General features: G+C 48.2%; 1 protein-coding gene across 1 annotated transcript; it reads left to right on the forward strand.

Moving 5' to 3' along the window:
- Positions 1-10,987: 10,987 nt before the first annotated feature.
- On the forward strand, positions 10,988-11,716 carry LOC109783154 (uncharacterized). Its single transcript, XM_020341757.1, has one exon. The coding sequence runs from the start codon at positions 10,988-10,990 to the stop codon at positions 11,714-11,716; it is 729 nt and encodes a 242-aa protein (XP_020197346.1).
- Positions 11,717-18,623: the final 6,907 nt, after the last annotated feature.

Here is an 18,623-nt window from a genome sequence, read left to right on the forward strand (position 1 = left end):
AGAATCCAGGAAATCCATGGCAGAGATCCTGTCATCCTTGACAAAGGAGAATAATGTTGGAAATATGCCCTAGAGGCAATAATAAATTTGTTATTATTATATTTCCTTGTTCACGATAATCGTTTATTATCCATGCTAGAATTGTATTGATAGGAAACTCAGATACATGTGTGGATACATAGACAACACCATGTCCCTAGTAAGCCTCTAGTTGACTAGCTCGTTGATCAATAGATGGTTACGGTTTCCTGACCATGGACATTGGATGTCGTTGATAACGGGATCACATCATTAGGAGAATGATGTGATGGACGAGACCCAATCCTAAGCCTAGCACAAGATCGTGTAGTTCGTTTGCTCAGAGCTTTTCTAATGTCAAGTATCAGTTCCTTAGACCATGAGATTGTGCAACTCCCGGATACCGTAGGAATGCTTTGGGTGTACCAAACGTCACAACGTAACTGGGTGGCTATAAAGGTGCACTACACGTATCTCCGAAAGTGTCTGTTGGGTTGGCACGAATCGAGACTGGGATTTGTCACTCCGTGTAAACGGAGAGGTATCTCTGGGCCCACTCGGTAGGACATCATCATAATGTGCACAATGTGACCAAGGAGTTGATCACGGGATGATGTGAGTTACGGAACGAGTAAAGAGACTTGCCGGTAACGAGATTGAACAAGGTATCGGGATACCGACGACCGAATCTCGGGCAAGTACCATACCGATTGACAAAGGGAATTGGGTACGGGATTGATTGAATCCTCGACATCGTGGTTCATCCGATGAGATCATCGAGGAGCATGTGGGAGCCAACATGGGTATCCAGATCCCGCTGTTGGTTTTTGACCGGAGAGTCGTCTCGGTCATGTCTGCATGTCTCCCGAACCCGTAGGGTCTACACACTTAAGGTTCGGTGACGCTAGGGTTATAGAGATATTAGTATGCGGTAACCCGAAAGTTGTTCGGAGTCCCGGATGAGATCCCGGACGTCACAAGGAGTTCCGGAATGGTCCGGAGGTAAAGATTTATATATGGGAAGTCTTATTTTGGTCGCCGGAAAAGTTTCGCACTTTATCGGTATTGTACCGGGAGTGCCGAAAGGGGTCCGGGGGTCCACCAAGGGGGTCCACCAGCCCCGGGGGGCCACATGGGCTGTAGGGGGTGCGCCTTGGCCTATATGGGCCAAGGGCACCAGCCCCAAGAGGCCCATGCGCCAAGAGATAAGGAAAAGGGAGAGTCCTAAAGGGGGAAGGCACCTCCGAGGTGCCTTGGGGGGGAAGGACTCCTCCCTGGCCGCACCCTTCCTTGGAGGAAGGGCCAAGGCTGCGCCCCCCCCCTCTCCCTTGGCCCTATATATAGTGGGGGGAAGGGAGGGCAGCAATACCTAAGCCCTGGCGCCTCCCTCTCCCTCCCGTGACACACCTCCCTCCTCCCGCAGCGCTTGGCGAAGCCCTGTTGGAATCCCGCTACTTCCACCACCACGCCGTCGTGCTACTGGATCTCCATCAACCTCTCCTCCCCCCTTGCTGGATCAAGAAGGAGGAGACGTCGCTACTCCGTACGTGTGTTGAACGCGGAGGTGCCGTCCGTTCGGCGCTAGGATCATCGGTGATTTGGATCACGACGAGTACGACTCCATCAACCCCGTTCTCTTGAACGCTTCCGCTCGCGATCTACAAGGGTATGTAGATGCACTCCTCTCTCTCGTTGCTAGATGACTCCATAGATTGATCTTGGTGATGCGTAGAAAATTTTGAATTTCTGCTACGTTCCCCAACAGTGGCATCATGAGCTAGGTCTATGCGTAGTTTCTATGCACGAGTAGAACACAAAGTAGTTGTGGGCGTCGATGTTGTCAATTCTTCTTGCCGCTACTAGTCTTATCTTGTTTCGGCGGCATTGTGGGATGAAGCGGCCCGGACCGACCTTACACGTACGCTTACGTGAGACAGTTTCCACCGACTGACATGCACTAGTTGCATAAGGTGGCTAGCGGGTGTCTGTCTCTCCCACTTTAGTCGGAACGGATTCGATGAAAAGGGTCCTTATGAAGGGTAAATGGAAATTGGCATATCACGTTGTGGTTTTACGTAGGTAAGAAACGTTCTTGCTAGAAACCTATACAAGCCACGTAAAAACTTGCAACAACAATTAGAGGACGTCTAACTTGTTTTTGCAGCATGTGCTATGTGATGTGATATGGCCAGAAGATGTGATGAATGATATATGTGATGTATGAGATTGATCATATTCTTGTAATAGGAATCATGACTTGCATGTCGATGAGTATGACAACCGGCAGGAGCCATAGGAGTTGTCTTTATTTTTTGTATGACCTGCGTGTCATTGAATAATGCCATGTAAATTACTTTACTTTATTGCTAAGCGCGTTAGCCATAGAAGTAGAAGTAATCGTTGGCGTGACAACTTCATGAAGACACAATGATGGAGATCATGATGATGGAGATCATGGTGTCATGCCGGTGACAAAGATGATCATGGTGCCCCGAATATGGAGATCAAAGGAGCAAAATGATATTGGCCATATCATGTCACTATTTGATTGCATGTGATGTTTATCATGTTATGCATCTTATTTGCTTAGAACGACGGTAGTAAGTAAGATGATCCCTCACTAAAATTTCAAGAGACGTGTTCCCCCTAACTGTGCACCGTTGCGAAGGTTCGTTGTTTCGAAGCACCACGTGATGATCGGGTGTGATAGATTCTAACGTTCGAATACAACGGGTGTTGACGAGCCTAGCATGTACAAACATGGCCTCGGAACACATGCGAAACACTTAGGTTGACTTGACGAGCCTAGCATGTACAGACATGGCCTCGGAACACAAGAGACCGAAAGGTCGAACATGAGTCGTATAGTAGATACGATCAACATGGAGATGTTCACCGATGATGACTAGTCCGTCTCACGTGATGATCGGACATGGCCTAGTTTGACTCGGATCATGTATCACTTAGATGACTAGAGGGATGTCTATCTGAGTGGGAGTTCAATAATCAGATGAACTTCATTATCATGAACATAGTCAAAAGGTCTTTACAAATTATGTCATTGCGCTTTAGTTCTACTGGTTAAGATATGTTCCTAGAGAAAATTTAGTTGAAAGTTGGTAGTAGCAATTATGCGGACTGGGTCCGTAAACTGAGGTTTGTCCTCATTGCTGCACAGAAGGCTTATGTCCTTAATGCACCGCTCGGTGTGCTGAACCTCAGCGTCGTTTGTAGATGTTGCGGAACATCTGACATACACGTTTTGATGACTACGTGATAGTTCAGTGCGTAATGCTAACGGTTTAGAATTGTGGCACCAAAGACGGTTTTGAAACGTCGCAGAACATATGAGATGTTCCAAAGACTGAAATTGGGATTTCAGACTAGTGCCCACGTCAAGAGGTATGAGACCTCTGACAAGTTTCTTAAGCCTGCATAATAAGGGAGAAAAGCTCAATCGTTGAGCATGTGCTCAGATTGTCTGAGCACTACAATCGCTTGAATCGAGTGGGAGTTAATCTTCCAGATGAGATAGTGATGGTTCTCCATAGTCACTGCCACCAAGCTATTAGAGCTTCGTGATGAACTATAACATATCAGGGATAGATATAATGATCCTTGAGCAACTCGCGATGTTTGACACCGCAAAAGTAGAAATCAAGAAGGAGCATCAATTGTTGATGGTTAGTAAAACCACTGGTTTCTAGAAGGGCAAGGGCAAAAGGGATACTTCATGAAACAGCAAATCATTTGCTGCTCTAGTGAAGAATCCCAAGGTTGAACCCAAACCCGAGACTAAGTGCTTCTGTAATGAGGGGAACGGTCACTGAAGCAGTACCACCCTAGATACTTGGTAGATGAGAAGGCAGGCAAGGTCGACAGAAGTATATTGGATATACATTATATGAATGTGTACTTTACTAGTACTCCTAGCAGCACCTGGGTATTAGATACCGGTTCGGTTGCTAAGTGTTAGTAACTCGAAATAAAAGCTGCGGAATAAGAAGAGACTAGCTAAAGGAGAGATGACGATGTGTGTTGGAAGTGTTTCCAAGGTTGATGTGATCAAGTATCGCATGCTCCCTCTACCATCGAGATTGGTGTTTGCGTTGAGCACAAACATGATTGGATTATGTTTATCGCAATACGGTTATTCATTTAAGGAGAATAATGGTTACTCTGTTTATTTGAATAATACCTTCAATGGTCTTGCACCTAAAATGAATCTCGATCGTAGTAATACACATGTTCATGCCAAAAGATATAAGATAGTAATGATAGTACCACATACTTGTGGCACTGCCACTTGAGTCATATTGGTATAGAACGCATGAAGAAGCTCCATGTAGATGGATCTTTGGACTCACTCGTTTTGAAAAGAATGAGACATGCGAACCATGTCTATTGGTATATATGCATGAAGAAACTCCATGCAGATGGATCGTTTGGACTCACTTGATTTTGAATCACTTGAGACATGCAAATCATACCACATGGGCAAGATGACTGAAAGGCCTCGTTTTCAGTAAGATGGAACTAGAGAGCAACTTATTGGAAGTAATACATTTTGATGTATGCAGTCCAATGAGTGCTGAGGCATGCAGTGGATATCGTTATGTTCTTACTTCACAGATGATTTGAGTAGATGCTGAGTGTATTTACTTGATGAAACACAAGTCTGAATTATTGAAAGGTTCAAGTAATTTCAGAGTGAAGTTGAAGATCGTCGTGACAAGAGGATAAAATGTCTGTGATATGATCATAGAGATGAGTATCTGAGTTACGAGTTTGGCACACAATTAAGACATTGTGGAAAGTGTTTCACAATTAATACCGCCTGGAACACCACAGTGTGATGGTGTGTCCGAACATCATAACTGCACCCTATTGGATATGGTGCATACCATGATGTTTCTTATCGAATTACCACTATCGTTTATGGGTTAGGCATTAGAGACAACCGCATTCACTTTAAAAGGGGCACCACGCAATTCCGTTGAGACGACACCGTTTAGAGAAACCTAAGTTGTCGTTTCTTAAAAGTTTGGGGCTGCGACGCTTATGTGAAAAAGTTTCAGGCTGATAAGATCGAACCCAAAGCGGATAAATGCATCTTCATAGAAGACCCAAAACAGTTGGGTATACCTCCCATTTCAGATCTGGAAGCAAAAGTAATTGCTTCTAGAAACGAGTCCTTTCTCGAGGAAAAGTTTATCTCGAAAGAATTGAGTGGGAGGATGGTGGAGACTTGATGAGGTTATTGAACCATCACTTCAACTAGTGTGTAACAGGGCACAAGAATTTGTTCCTGTGGCACCTACACCAATTGAAATGGAAGCTCATGATAGTGATCATGAAACTTCGGATCAAGTCACTACCAAAAACCTCGTAGGACGACGAGGATGCGTGCTACTTCAGAGTGGCACGTGATCCTGTCTTGGAAGTCATGTTGCTAGACAACAATGAACCTACGAGCTATGGAGAAGTGATGGTGGGCCCATATTCCGACAAATGGTTAGAAGCCATGAAATCCGAGATAGGATCCATGTATCAGAACAAAGCATGGACTTTGGTGAACTTGCCCGATGATCGGCAAGCCATTGAGATAAATGGATCTTTAAGAAGAAGACGGACATGGACGGTAATGTTACCGTCTATGAAGCTCGACTTGTGGCAAGGAGTATTTTCACAAGTTCAAGGAGTTGACTACGATGAGATTTTCTCATCCGTAGCGATGCTTAAGTCCGTCGGAATCATGTTAGCATTAGCTGCATTTATGAAATCTGGCAGATGGATGTCAAAAACAAGTTTCGTAAGGAAAGGTTGTATGTGATATAATCAGAAAGGTTTTGTCGATCCTAAGGATGCTAAAAGGTATGCTAGCTCCAGCGATCCTTCCATGGATTAGAGCAAGCATCTCGGAGTCAGAATATACACTTTGATGGAGTGATCAAAGTTTTGGGTTTATACAAAGTTTGTTAGAAACTTGTATTTAAAATAAAGTGAGTGGGAGCGCTACAACATTTCTGATAAGTATATGTGAATGACATATTGTTGATCCAAAATGATGTAAAATTTCTGGAAAGCATAAAGGGTTGTTTGAAAGGAGTTTTTCAAAGGAAGACCTGGATAAAGCTGCTAACATATTGGGCTTCAAGATCTATAGAAATAGATCAAGACGCCTGATGATACTTTCAAAGAACGCACACCTTGACATGATTTTGAAAGAGTTCAAAATAGATCAGCAAAGAAGGAGTTCTTGGCTGTGTTACAAGATGTGAGTATTGAGTAAGACTCAAGACCTGACCACAGCAGAAAAGAGAGAGAAAGGACGAAGGTCGTCCCCTATGCTTTAGACGTAGGCTCTACAGTATGCTATGCTGTGTACCGCACATGAAGTGTGCCTTGCCATGAGTTGGTCAAGGCGTACAATAGTGATCCGGGAATGGATCACATGACAGCGGTCGAACTTATCCCTAGTATCTAGTGGACTAAGGAATTTTCTCGATTATGGAGGTGAAAAGGAGTTCTTCGTAAAGGGTTACGTCGATGTGAACTTTGACACTTATCCGGATGACTCTGAGTAGTAAACCGGATTCGTATAGTAGAGCAGTTATTTGAAATGGCTCCAAGTAGCGCGTGGTAGCATCCACAAGATGACATAGATATTCGTAAAGCACACACGGATCTGAAAGGTTCAGACCCGTTGACTAAATAACCTCTCTCACAAGCATAACATGATCAAACCAGAACTCATTGAGTGTTAATCACATAGAGATGTGAACTAGATTGTTGACTCTAGTAAACTCTTTGGATGTTGGTCACATGGTGATGTGACCTGTGAGTGTTAGTCACATGGTGATGTGGACTAGATTATTGACTCTAGTGCAAGTGGGAGACTGTTGGAAATATGCCCTAGAGGCAATAATAAATTGGTTATTATTATATTTCCTTGTTCACGAAAATCATTTATTATCCATGCTAGAATTGTATTGATAGGAAACTCAGATACATGTGTGGATACATAGACAACACCATGTCCCTAGTAAGCCTCTAGTTGACTAGCTCGTTGATCAATAGATGGTTACGGTTTCCTGACCATGGACATTGGATGTCGTTGATAACGGGATCACATCATTAGGAGAATGATGTGATGGACGAGACCCAATCCTAAGCCTAGCACAAGATCGTGTAGTTCGTTTGCTCAGAGCTTTTCTAATGTCAAGTATCAGTTCCTTAGACCATGAGATTGTGCAACTCCCGGATACCGTAGGAATGCTTTGGGTGTACCAAACGTCACAACGTAACTGGGTGGCTATAAAGGTGCACTACACGTATCTCCGAAAGTGTCTGTTGGGTTGGCACGAATCGAGACTGGGATTTGTCACTCCGTGTAAACGGAGAGGTATCTCTGGGCCCACTCGGTAGGACATCATCATAATGTGCACAATGTGACCAAGGAGTTGATCACGGGATGATGTGAGTTACGGAACGAGTAAAGAGACTTGCCGGTAACGAGATTGAACAAGGTATCGGGATACCGACGACCGAATCTCGGGCAAGTACCATACCGATTGACAAAGGGAATTGGGTACGGGATTGATTGAATCCTCGACATCGTGGTTCATCCGATGAGATCATCGAGGAGCATGTGGGAGCCAACATGGGTATCCAGATCCCGCTGTTGGTTTTTGACCGGAGAGTCGTCTCGGTCATGTCTGCATGTCTCCCGAACCCGTAGGGTCTACACACTTAAGGTTCGGTGACGCTAGGGTTATAGAGATATTAGTATGCGGTAACCCGAAAGTTGTTCGGAGTCCCGGATGAGATCCCGGACGTCACGAGGAGTTCCGGAATGGTCCGGAGGTAAAGATTTATATATGGGAAGTCTTATTTTGGTCGCCGGAAAAGTTTCGCACTTTATCGGTATTGTACCGGGAGTGCCGAAAGGGGTCCGGGGGTCCACCAAGGGGTCCACCAGCCCCGGGGGGCCACATGGGCTGTAGGGGGTGCGCCTTGGACTATATGGGCCAAGGGCACCAGCCCCAAGAGGCCCATGCGCCAAAAGATAAGGAAAAGGGAGAGTCCTAAAGGGGGAAGGCACCTCCGAGGTGCCTTGGGGGGGCAGGACTCCTCCCTGGCCGCACCCTTCCTTGGAGGAAGGGCCAAGGCTGCGCCCCCCTCTCCCTTGGCCCTATATATAGTGGGGGAAAGGGAGGGCAGCAATACCTAAGCCCTGGCGCCTCCCTCTCCCTCCCATGACACACCTCCCTCCTCCCGCAGCGCTTGGCAAAGCCCTGTTGGAATCCCGCTACTTCCACCACCACGCCGTCGTGCTGCTGGATCTCCATCAACCTCTCCTCCCCCCTTGCTGGATCAAGAAGGAGGAGACATCGCTGCTCCGTACGTGTGTTGAACGCGGAGGTGCCGTCCGTTCGGCGCTAGGATCATCGGTGATTTGGATCACGACGAGTACGACTCCATCAACCCCGTTCTCTTGAACGCTTCCGCTCGCGATCTACAAGGGTATGTAGATGCACTCCTCTCTCTCGTTGCTAGATGACTCCATAGATTGATCTTGGTGATGCGTAGAAAATTTTGAATTCTGCTACGTTCCCCAACAAATAAGTGAGGCAGTCGGTCCTGAAGTGGTCTGTTTGTATTGTGTAGTATCCAACTGTCAGACCAGAACAAAATAGAATCTCCCTGATTCACAGTGGCTGTAGAGATTGCTCTGTAAGAATCAGCCGGCTTGAAAACGTCCCTCTACCAGAAAGAGCCACACAACATCGTGGCCTGGGGTACAACACCATCATAATAAGAGTTCCAGATAAGAGAGACCCAAGGGATGTCTTCCTTATTGAAAAACTTATGAAGATGCTTAATGAGTAAGCCTTGGTTCTGAAGGTGCAAGTTAATTATGCCAAGACCACCTTTATCCTTGGGCCTGCAAACCAACTCCCATGCTGCAAGTGACTGTTTGGGTGTGTCTGAATTGCCACGCCAGAGGCATTGTCGTTGAATTCGTTCCAGTTGCTTAATAATGCCAATTGGAATGTCCAATGAACAAAGGAAATAAATGGGCATAGAGGACAACACAGAGGTCGGCAACTGAAGTCGGGAGCCTTGATTCAGCATGGCAGAGCTAGCAGTAAGCCTTCTTTCCATCCTATCAACCAAAGGGAAAAGATCAATAATCCTTGGCTTAGTAGTTCCCATGGGGAGACCTAGGTAAGTGAAAGGAAGCGTCCCCAAAGAGCATCCAAACACAGCTGCAAGCCTAATGGCCTCCTCATTGTCAATGTTAAGGGGCACCATTGTGGATTTCTGGAAATTAACTTTGAGGCCAGTTGAGGCATAGAAAACATCCAACATTTCCTTGAGAGCAATGAGCTGGGAGTCCACTATAGGTACAATTAATATAGTATCATCAGCATATTGGATGATTGGAAAATGTGGATCATGGGAGGGAATTGGCAGGGTGAGGACTCCATCAACCAGCATTCTGTTGACAACTGATTGCAGAAGATCGGCAGCAATTACAAAGAGCAGAGGAGATAAAGGGTCCCCTTGCCTAACACCTCACTTGCACTGAAATTGTTTTCCTGGCACTCCATTTAACAAAACCGAAGAAGAACCAGAAGATAAGATTTCCTTAACCCAAGCTAGCCATTTGACATCAAAGCCCTTCTGCTGCAGGATTAACAATATTGCTTCATGCTCGATCGTGTCAAAAGCCTTGGCAAAATCCAGCTTCAAAATCAGTATAGGTCTCCGAGATTGCTTGCACTGATGAATGTACTCAAAGGCCCATGCCAGACAGTCTTGAATGGACCTTGATTTCAGAAACCCATACTGGTTTTTGTGCATACATTTAGGAATCACTAACTGCAGCCTATTAGCAAGCAACTTAGTTAAGAACTCCATTAAATATTGTTGTGAACTTGTGTTGTATAAATTTATATCTGCCATACTTTCTATATCTTCGAATGGTAATAGTGTAATACACACTTCATCTTTGCCTTGACCTGTATGCTACTGCAAGTGTGAACATTTGTAGCAGTCACGTTTCTGCCTGACTGGACATACAAGAAAAGTAAACAAGACAGATGAAGTGATGCAAATAAGTGGTTAACATATGCATCAAGGTAGAGCACCGTCCTTTCTAAAAAAGGGTAAAGCATCTTTGTTTGTACTTATATCAGTTTAAATGTGCAAAGGCCCTAGGGTTCCCAGGCGCCACCCTTTTGGCGTGCCTCGGCAAAAGGGACACTTCTCCCCACCTTTCATTATTAATCTTCTCATGGAGAATTATGTGCTGGACTGAAAATGGGAGTTCTAAACCTGCTATACTGCACTCGACACCTGCTTCGGTTTGCTATACCGAACTGTATTCTTGCATTGTGTTTCTGTAAGTTCTGATGCCAAGACACTGGTTGATTTGCTATACCGAACTATATTCTGCCCTGCGATTTCTTAAAGTTCTAATAATGCCAAGACCAATGCAATGTATGATGTAGCAGTTCATACTAGGCTTATAAGATGTTGACATTTGGAGCTAATTTGAATTCCATGTGTACATGGCCTGCTATCTCGTATGTTGCACTTCTGAAACTGTTTAGACTATTTTTGATTTCCCATGGTGGCAAACAAGCCAGATATCCAGGCCCAGACCTTCCAGAGGTATGTTCTCAGCAGAATAACTAAATAGAAAATTGTTACAGCATTCCTGTTTATGTCATTCTTGTTCCTAACCTTGGCTGAATCTTGCTGATTATAACATCCTATCCCTGCTTTTACCTCTCTATTTCTCATGATGTTCTTCTCTACTTGTGCACGCGTGCAGGAAATTTGGTGTCGTATACATTTCCTACTGCCAATGCAAGACGCTGCCCGTGCCGCCTGTGTTTCTCGCTCCTTCCTACACTCCTGGAGATGCCATCCCAATCTCACATTCACCAACGAAACAATGTGCCGCAAAGAAGATTTAAAAGCAGCGAGATCGAACGCTATTATAAGAGACTACAACAACAAAATCGACTGTGTTCTGAGGAACTGCTCGTGCGCTGATGTCGTGACGAAACTCAAGCTTGACTACCACGTTCCTCCAGATGATGCTGAATCGTATCATCGTCTTGATAGCTGGCTCCAGATGGCTGTTACACCGATGACCAAAAAACTCGAGCTTCTAGTATGGTCGAAAGAGGCGAGCTTTGATTTCCCATGCACACTACTATCTGACAGGTGTGGGGGCTCGATTCAGAAGCTTCTCCTTTTCAGATGTGCCTTACTTCCCACATTTCAACTTGGTTCGAGAAGCCTGAAAACGCTGCATCTGCGCGATGTGCGTGTTACAGGGGAGGAGTTAGGGTGCCTTCTGTCCAGTTCCACTGCTTTGGAACACCTGAAGCTTGTATACTGCGATGATATTGTTCGCCTCGAGATACCTTGCCTGCTGCTGCGGCTCAGCTTTCTGGAGGTGGCTGGATGCATGAATCTTCAAGTGATAGAGAATGAAGCTCCAAATCTCTCCAGATTTTACCTTGAAGCAGGTGAACTGGTGCAAGTCTCGTTTGGAGAGTCGAAAGTGAAGAAAGTGCAGTTGGTGCAGAGTTGTGCCATCAGTTATGCTATTGACAACCTTCCTTCCCGTGCGCTGAATCTTGAGACTCTTACCATATCTTCTACGTACTTGTGAGGTATGCTCTTACTCTTAAGAACACGAGCATATAGAGTTTAAAGGGATAAACACGCATTTAAAGATACAACTAGAAGTATCAGCCTCGCACAAGCACTAGAGATAAAATGACTAAACACGAAATATGCGTCATGTTTCGTTACAGGACCAGATGGAATAACTTAAACGCGGAGAACCCTGTCGGCGCGGGGAGCGGCCTTCTTCTCAGCGGTAGCAACATCAGCACCCACTGGCGGCTTCTTGAAGCCGTTGTCAAGATCGAGCTCTGGGTGGCGACAGGCGATGTTGCTCAAGACCATGAAGAGGGTGTTGCGAGCAAGCCTCCGCGATTCGGTCGCGAAACGCTCAGCCCTCCCCTCTTCATGCACCTTCAACTTGTCGATCAACTCGTCGAAGAAGATCCCCAGCTTGGCACTTGGGACCTCATGTTCGCTGGCTAAGTAGACTGGACCGTCCATGCCCATCGTCGCGACTTGGGCTCCAAGGCGTTCTGCAATATCGATCAGGCTCTTGAGCCAAAGGTTGCTCATGTCGACCTGGTTCTTCAGCCTGTCATCTGCTTCTTGTCGGAGGCGCTTGGTGTTTTCCAAATCCTTGGACAGCAACTGCTGCCGTGATTCAAGGGATTCCGCCGACTGCTCCAGCGAGCCGATCCTCGCCCTCATATCAGAGATGTTGCTGTCAGCGGTCTCAGGGCTTTGGGTCTTGGAGGAGAGCTGCGACTGCACATCAGCCAGGTGAAGCTCTGCTTGCTGTGCCTCTTCTTTGAGTGCCTCCACCTCCTTGGCACTCCCGGCAAGGTCTTCATTCAGTTTGGCCACCTGCCGGTCGAGCTCAGCCTTGGCGGAAGACGCGGCATCCAGATCTTCAACAAGCTTCTTCAGCTGGGCAGCATGGTCAGTAGCAAGGGTGTCCAGAGCAGGCCCATGCTTGTCCTTCAATTCTTTGGTGCGTTGTTGCACCAAGGTCTCCAAACTTTCATCGTTGGCGCGGAGGGTAGCTGCAAGATCCTCTTCCCGAAGGGAGATCTCCCTCTCCCTAGCATCCAGAGATGCCTTATGATCCGCCAGGCCCCCCTCCCGTCATCTGAAGGATCTCTTGCTGCCTCATGAGCGCCTTGAACTGCTTGTCGTGCCATTCACGCAACTGCAGGCACTTGTCCTTCAGCTTCTGATCCGCTTTGCCAGCGGATTCGTGCCGCTCCTTGAGCTCCTGCCACTTCTGGTTGTGTCGATCATGCATTTCTTTCAAGCCCACCGCCATGGACTCGATAAAGGACGAATCCATGGTGATGGCAGTTGAATCGTCGACCTCCCCACCTCCCAGATGCAGTGGTGCCAGAAGACGCTGAAGCTCTTCATCAAGCTCTGCGTCTGTCAAGGACGGGCCGGGGGCTCCGATATCAGGCAACAATGGCACCACGACCAGCGTGTTCGAGGAAGACGGCGGGGCATCAGCAGCGCCCCCGGAAGAGGGGAGTGGACCCATGGTTTGAAGAGGAATCTTCGCCTCGATAACCAATTCCTCTACCGGGGCGCTTTCCAGAGAATGCTCCACCACTGCCAAGGAACCTTGTGTTCCCCCGGCAGCGAGATCCTGCCCCTCAGTACCGTGACCTTCCCGGCTTCATCTGCGGCGGACCACCCTTTGTCCGCCACCCCTCCAACAAGTCTGGTTCTTCGGCCTGGGGGCTGCAGATGGAAGGGGCCAGTGAACAAACGAAGGAATGGAAGTCTTGAAGCGAATAAAGAAGCCAGTGGAGGCATCCAGAGTATGAAAGAGAAGAGGGGTTAAGCTAGATACTTAAGGAAGTCTGTCGGGCAGGCATCTCTGTTTCCCCGGCAATGGTCGTTGCCGGGTCACGAGCTTCATCCTCTGCCGAGGTAGACTCGGCAGCCTTCTGCGCTGTCTCTGCCATGGAGGATTCCATGACAACATCTTCGGCTTGAGCGGCAGGGGACACGTGCTCCTCCAGGCAGTACAAAAAAAGATACATCTGTGACATTTTGGGCCGAACGAATTTTTTTTCTGTCATACATATGACACTTCTATGACGATAATTGTGACAAAACCCGGTATCATCATAGATGTGGTGGGCTCCTACTTCTATGACAAAAAATCATGACAGAAAATGGGCTTTTCGTCCTGGGCGGGCCGGAGACGCAGCTGCATGACATTCTTTGGGCCGTCCATGACGGAAAAAACCGTGGTAGAAGCGAGGGGGAGGAAAATTTCGGGGAGTTCCCGGTTACGGTGGGAGGTCGGGGGCCGAGCGATGCACGTTTCTCTCGTACACGTACGCGCGTGTGTGCGAGGCGTTGGCTTTAATTGAACCCGAGCGAGGCGTTGGGCTCTAACTGAACCCGAGCGATTGCACTGCAGGCTACGCGTTACTGAACCCGAGCGATCGATCGATGGCTGTTAATTGAACCCGATCGAGCGATTCCTTCGCTACTGCTGCTAACTGAAGCCGATCGATTGGATGAACAGTGAGCGTTGTGGGCGGGGGTTGGATGAACAGTGAGCGGTGGCGTTGCCTCTGGATGAACAGGACCCCGTGGTGTGGAGGGCTGGATGAACAGTAGACAGTGGAGGGGTGCCCGTGGAGGGGTGGTTGAACATGACCCCGTGGTGTGGAGGGCTGGATGAACAGTAGACGGTGGAGGGGTGCCCATGAAGGGTGGTTGAACAGTAGCCGGTGGAGTAGCGCGCAGTGGAGGCTAGATGAACAGGAGCCCGTGGAGGCTGGAGGAGGTCGATGGTGGAGATGAACAGTATCCCATGGAGTCCCGTTTTGCGGTACGCCACACCCCTCCCGATGAACAGGACCCCTGTTTCGACCGTAGGAGGTCCGTTTCATCCGTTTTGCGGTACGCCACACCCCTCCCGATCAACAGGACCCCCGTTTCGACCGTAGGAGGTCAGTTTCGTCCGTTTTGTGATACGCCACACCCCTCCCGATAGACAGGACCCCCGTTTCGACCGTAGGAGGTTCGTTTCCTCTGTTTTGCGGTACGCCACACCCCTCCCAATCAACAGGACCCCGTTCCGAACGTAGGAGGTCTGTTTCCTCCGTTTTGCGGTACGCCAGGCCTCGTTTCCATCGCATGTTCCGTCCAAGCCCTCCCGATGAACACGACCACGCATTCCGTTCCGACCCAGCCGGTTGGCTCCCACGCGTTCCGTTGCCTCCCGATGAACACGACGCATTCCGTTGCCTCCCCATGAACACGATGCATTCCGTTGCCTCCCCATGAACACGACGCATTCCGTTGCCTCCCCATGAACACGACGACGATGTTGTTTCTCCGTTCCGATCCAGCCATGTACATGAGCCCTGGCCGTACGTATGCACGAGTAGGCGTTCGAGACCCCGCCCGTATGAACACATATGTGGCCGTATTTTCTTTCTTGCACCCTGGCCGTTGTACGTATGTGTACATGCTACGTGCGCGCCTCTACTACGACACATGCACGCCTCTACATCCACTAGTATATATGTACGTACACATTCGCGACCAGAATGAAAACGCTACGTACGCTTCGACCAGGTGGGTCCCGACTGTCAGGCACTTCCTTGCGTGCGAAGATGTAGCTGGTGGGTCCCAGCAGTCAGGGGGGAAACGTTTTTTTTTTGCAAAATACGGTGGCACGTCCGGTGGGTCCCCGCTGTCAGGTGGAGGAATAATTATTTTGCACGTAATAAGGAGGCACTTCCTTGTTGCGGCCGTGGAACCAACTGTCAGCCTCTCCACGTACAGTCCACGTCCGATGGAAGTCGTTCCTTGACCACGTTGACCACGCCGCGTCGAGAGCACCAGGGCGGTGGACGACGGTGAGGCCTAGGAAGGGGACGACGCGGAGCCGGGGAAGAAGCGGCAGTGGATGCCCACGCGTAGAGGAGTACGAGGTTTCATTGGTTCGCTGCGGTGTGAGGCTGCCGTCGCCGCAGAATAACAGGGGGTGTGGGTGAGTAGAGGGATGGCCCGGCCAGCGGTGGGAGTAGTAGGGGCGGTGAGGCCTCCGCCGCGTCGCAGCCGGCCACGGGAGGCAGGAGCACGAGGCACGACCGGCGCTGGTTTGGGCGGCTGGAGCAAGAAGACAAGAGGTTGAAGAAGCACTACGGCCGTTGGATGGACATCGTACGGTCACTGGAGCTAGAATCGTGCATATTGACTAAGTTGACAAAGCCCTCCGTCCCCGTCAACTTAGTAGGCCCACAAGTCAGCCTGCCACTATACTGGGTCCCAGCTAACAGGGGGAGTATTCATTTTTTTTGTGCGTAATAAGGAGGCACTTCCTTGCGTGCGAAGATATAGCTGGTGGGTCCGAGCTATCAGCGGCAGTAACGTTTTTTCGCGAAATATAGAGGCCCTTTCGGTGGGTCCCGGATGTCAGGTGGAGGAATCATATTTTGCGCGTAATAAGGAGGCATTTCCTTGCGTGCGGTCGTGGACCCAGCTGTCGGCCTCTCCACGTAAAGTCCAGTTCAGATGCATGTCGGTCATTGACCACGTTGACCAGGCCACACCGAGAGCACCAGGGCGGTGGACGACGGTGAGGCCTAGGAAGGGAACGACACGGAGGCAGGGAAGACTCGGCAATTGTTTCCCACGCGGAGGGGAGTACGACTGTACGCGGGATTACTGGTTCGTCTGCCGTCGCCGGAGACTAACAGCAGGTGTGGGTGAGTAGAGGGATGGCTAGGCCAGCGATGGGAGTACGATGGGGCGGTGAGGCCTGTGCGGCAGCAGAGCCGGCCGCGGGGAGGAGGGAGCAGGCAGTCCCGCCGGCGCTTGTTTGAGCGGCTGGAGCAGGAAGAGCAGAGATTGAAGAAGCACGACGGCCGTTGGATGGCCATCCAACAGTCACTGCTTGTGCGTCAACCTTTTTTTTAGGAAAGCCTCAAATCTGTGGAAAACAGCATACAGCCCATCTGCCATTATTTCTAATAATTTACAGCCCATTTGCTAATTATTAAGGGTTTTTTTGGAGCCCATATTCTTTTTGTTAGCATTACAGCCCATATTGTGGCCACGGTTAAAAAATTATACGAAATTTTGCATATTTCGGTGCGGTCCGAACTGTTTTTAATCCCGAAATTTCGACTCACATTCAAACTGATTTTAAAAATAAATGTATATCAATATAAAATCCAACAAATTCTCCACGCATAAAAATTAATATAATTTAAAATCTCGAAATGAAAAAAAAATATTTGAAACTAATTACCGGTTTGATGTGTTTTAAAAATGTACAACCCATTTCTCATTACTGATGGGCCATTTTCTCGGCCAGCCGAATGAAAGCTCTCCTCGTCTTGGAAGATTTGCAGCCCAACAGGCCTGACAAAGCGACTTACTTGGCAAATCACAAAAAAAACTGGGCTGTGGCCGTGGACCCAGCTATCAGCCTCTCCACGTACAGTGCTCTTCCGATGGAATGTCGTTGACCACGCTGCACCGAGAGCACCAAGGCGGTGGACGACGGCGAGGCCTAGGAAGGGGACGACGTGGAGCCGGGGAAGACGCGGCAGTGGATGCCCACGCGGAGAGGAGTACGAGGGTTCACTGGTTCGGCTGCAGTGTGAGGCTGCCGTCGCCGCAGGGCCTAGCTAGCGTGGGAGTAGTAGGGGGCGATGAGGCCTCAACGGCAGCATAGCCGGCCACTGGAGGCAGGAGCAGGCGGTCTCCCCGGCGCTAGTTTGGGCGGCTGGTGCAAGAAGAGCAGCGATTGAAGAAGGAGCAGGACCGTTCGATTCAAATCCAACGGTTACTGCTGCTAGAATCGTTTGTTGACTAAGTTGACAAGCCCTGCGTACGCGTCAACTTAGTAGGCCCACAGGTCAGCCTCCCAACCGGTGCGCCCCAGATGTCAGTGGGAGGAATCATTTTTTTCGCGTAATAAGGAGGCAGTTGATTGCGTGCGGCCAGGCCAGCGGAGGGAGTAGGGTGGGCCGGGAAGCCTGCGCGGCATCACAGCGGGCCACAAGAGGAGGGAGCAGGCAGTCCCGCCGACGCTAGTTTAGGCGGCTGGAGTAGGAAGATCAGAGATTGAAGAAGCACGTCGGCCGTTGGATGGACATCCAATAGTCACTGCTGCTAGAATCGTGTGTTCACTGACAAAGCCTTGCGTAAACAAGTCAGCCTCGAAATATGTGGCGTGTACAGCCCATTTGCTATTATTTTTATAATTTTTACTCATTTTCTAATTCATATGGAATTTATTGCAACCCGTTTTCCATTTTTAGAATTGCTGGCCATTTTCTGGTCAGTACGAGGGTCAAAAAATTAACTAAATATGTGGGAAATTTTGAAAATTCGCAAATTTTTGCTGGGGAACGAAATATTCTTAATCCAAAAATTAATAGCCATACTAAAACAAATTTAAAAATAAATTAGTACTATGTCATGTTAAATCCAATGAAATACGTATAAGATATCAGTGAAGAACAAAAACAAAAAAAGAAACTTATATCCCATTTGCTATAAATTTTTTGGAATTTTCAACCCCTTTTGATATACTTTAAACAGACATTGACCATACTCTTAAGCCAGGCTGGAATGCATCCCTCCTTGTCTTGAAAGATTTGCAGCCCAGTAATTCGGAGAAAACAAATAGGCCTAGCTTGGGTATTCTTCAGAAAGAAATACTGGGCTACCTATTTTCCCAAAGAACTGGTGCATGAGCATTTAGCTTTATTTATTTACTTATTTATGTTTAGGGGACCATGAGCATGTACCTGGGCCGGATTCATGTGAGAGCCTCCCTTCCAGTTAATTATGGGCTTCTCTATTGGGCCTTCATCAGTGGGCTGCATGTTATCAACAAGTGGAAAACGTGTTCCGTACGAAAAATAGTATGCGCTACGTACGGTACGGGGCACTAAAGGATCGAACCATGCAAC

This window comes from Aegilops tauschii, chromosome 5 (genome assembly GCF_002575655.3).
Source record: "Aegilops tauschii subsp. strangulata cultivar AL8/78 chromosome 5, Aet v6.0, whole genome shotgun sequence".
NCBI lineage: Eukaryota > Viridiplantae > Streptophyta > Magnoliopsida > Poales > Poaceae > Aegilops > Aegilops tauschii.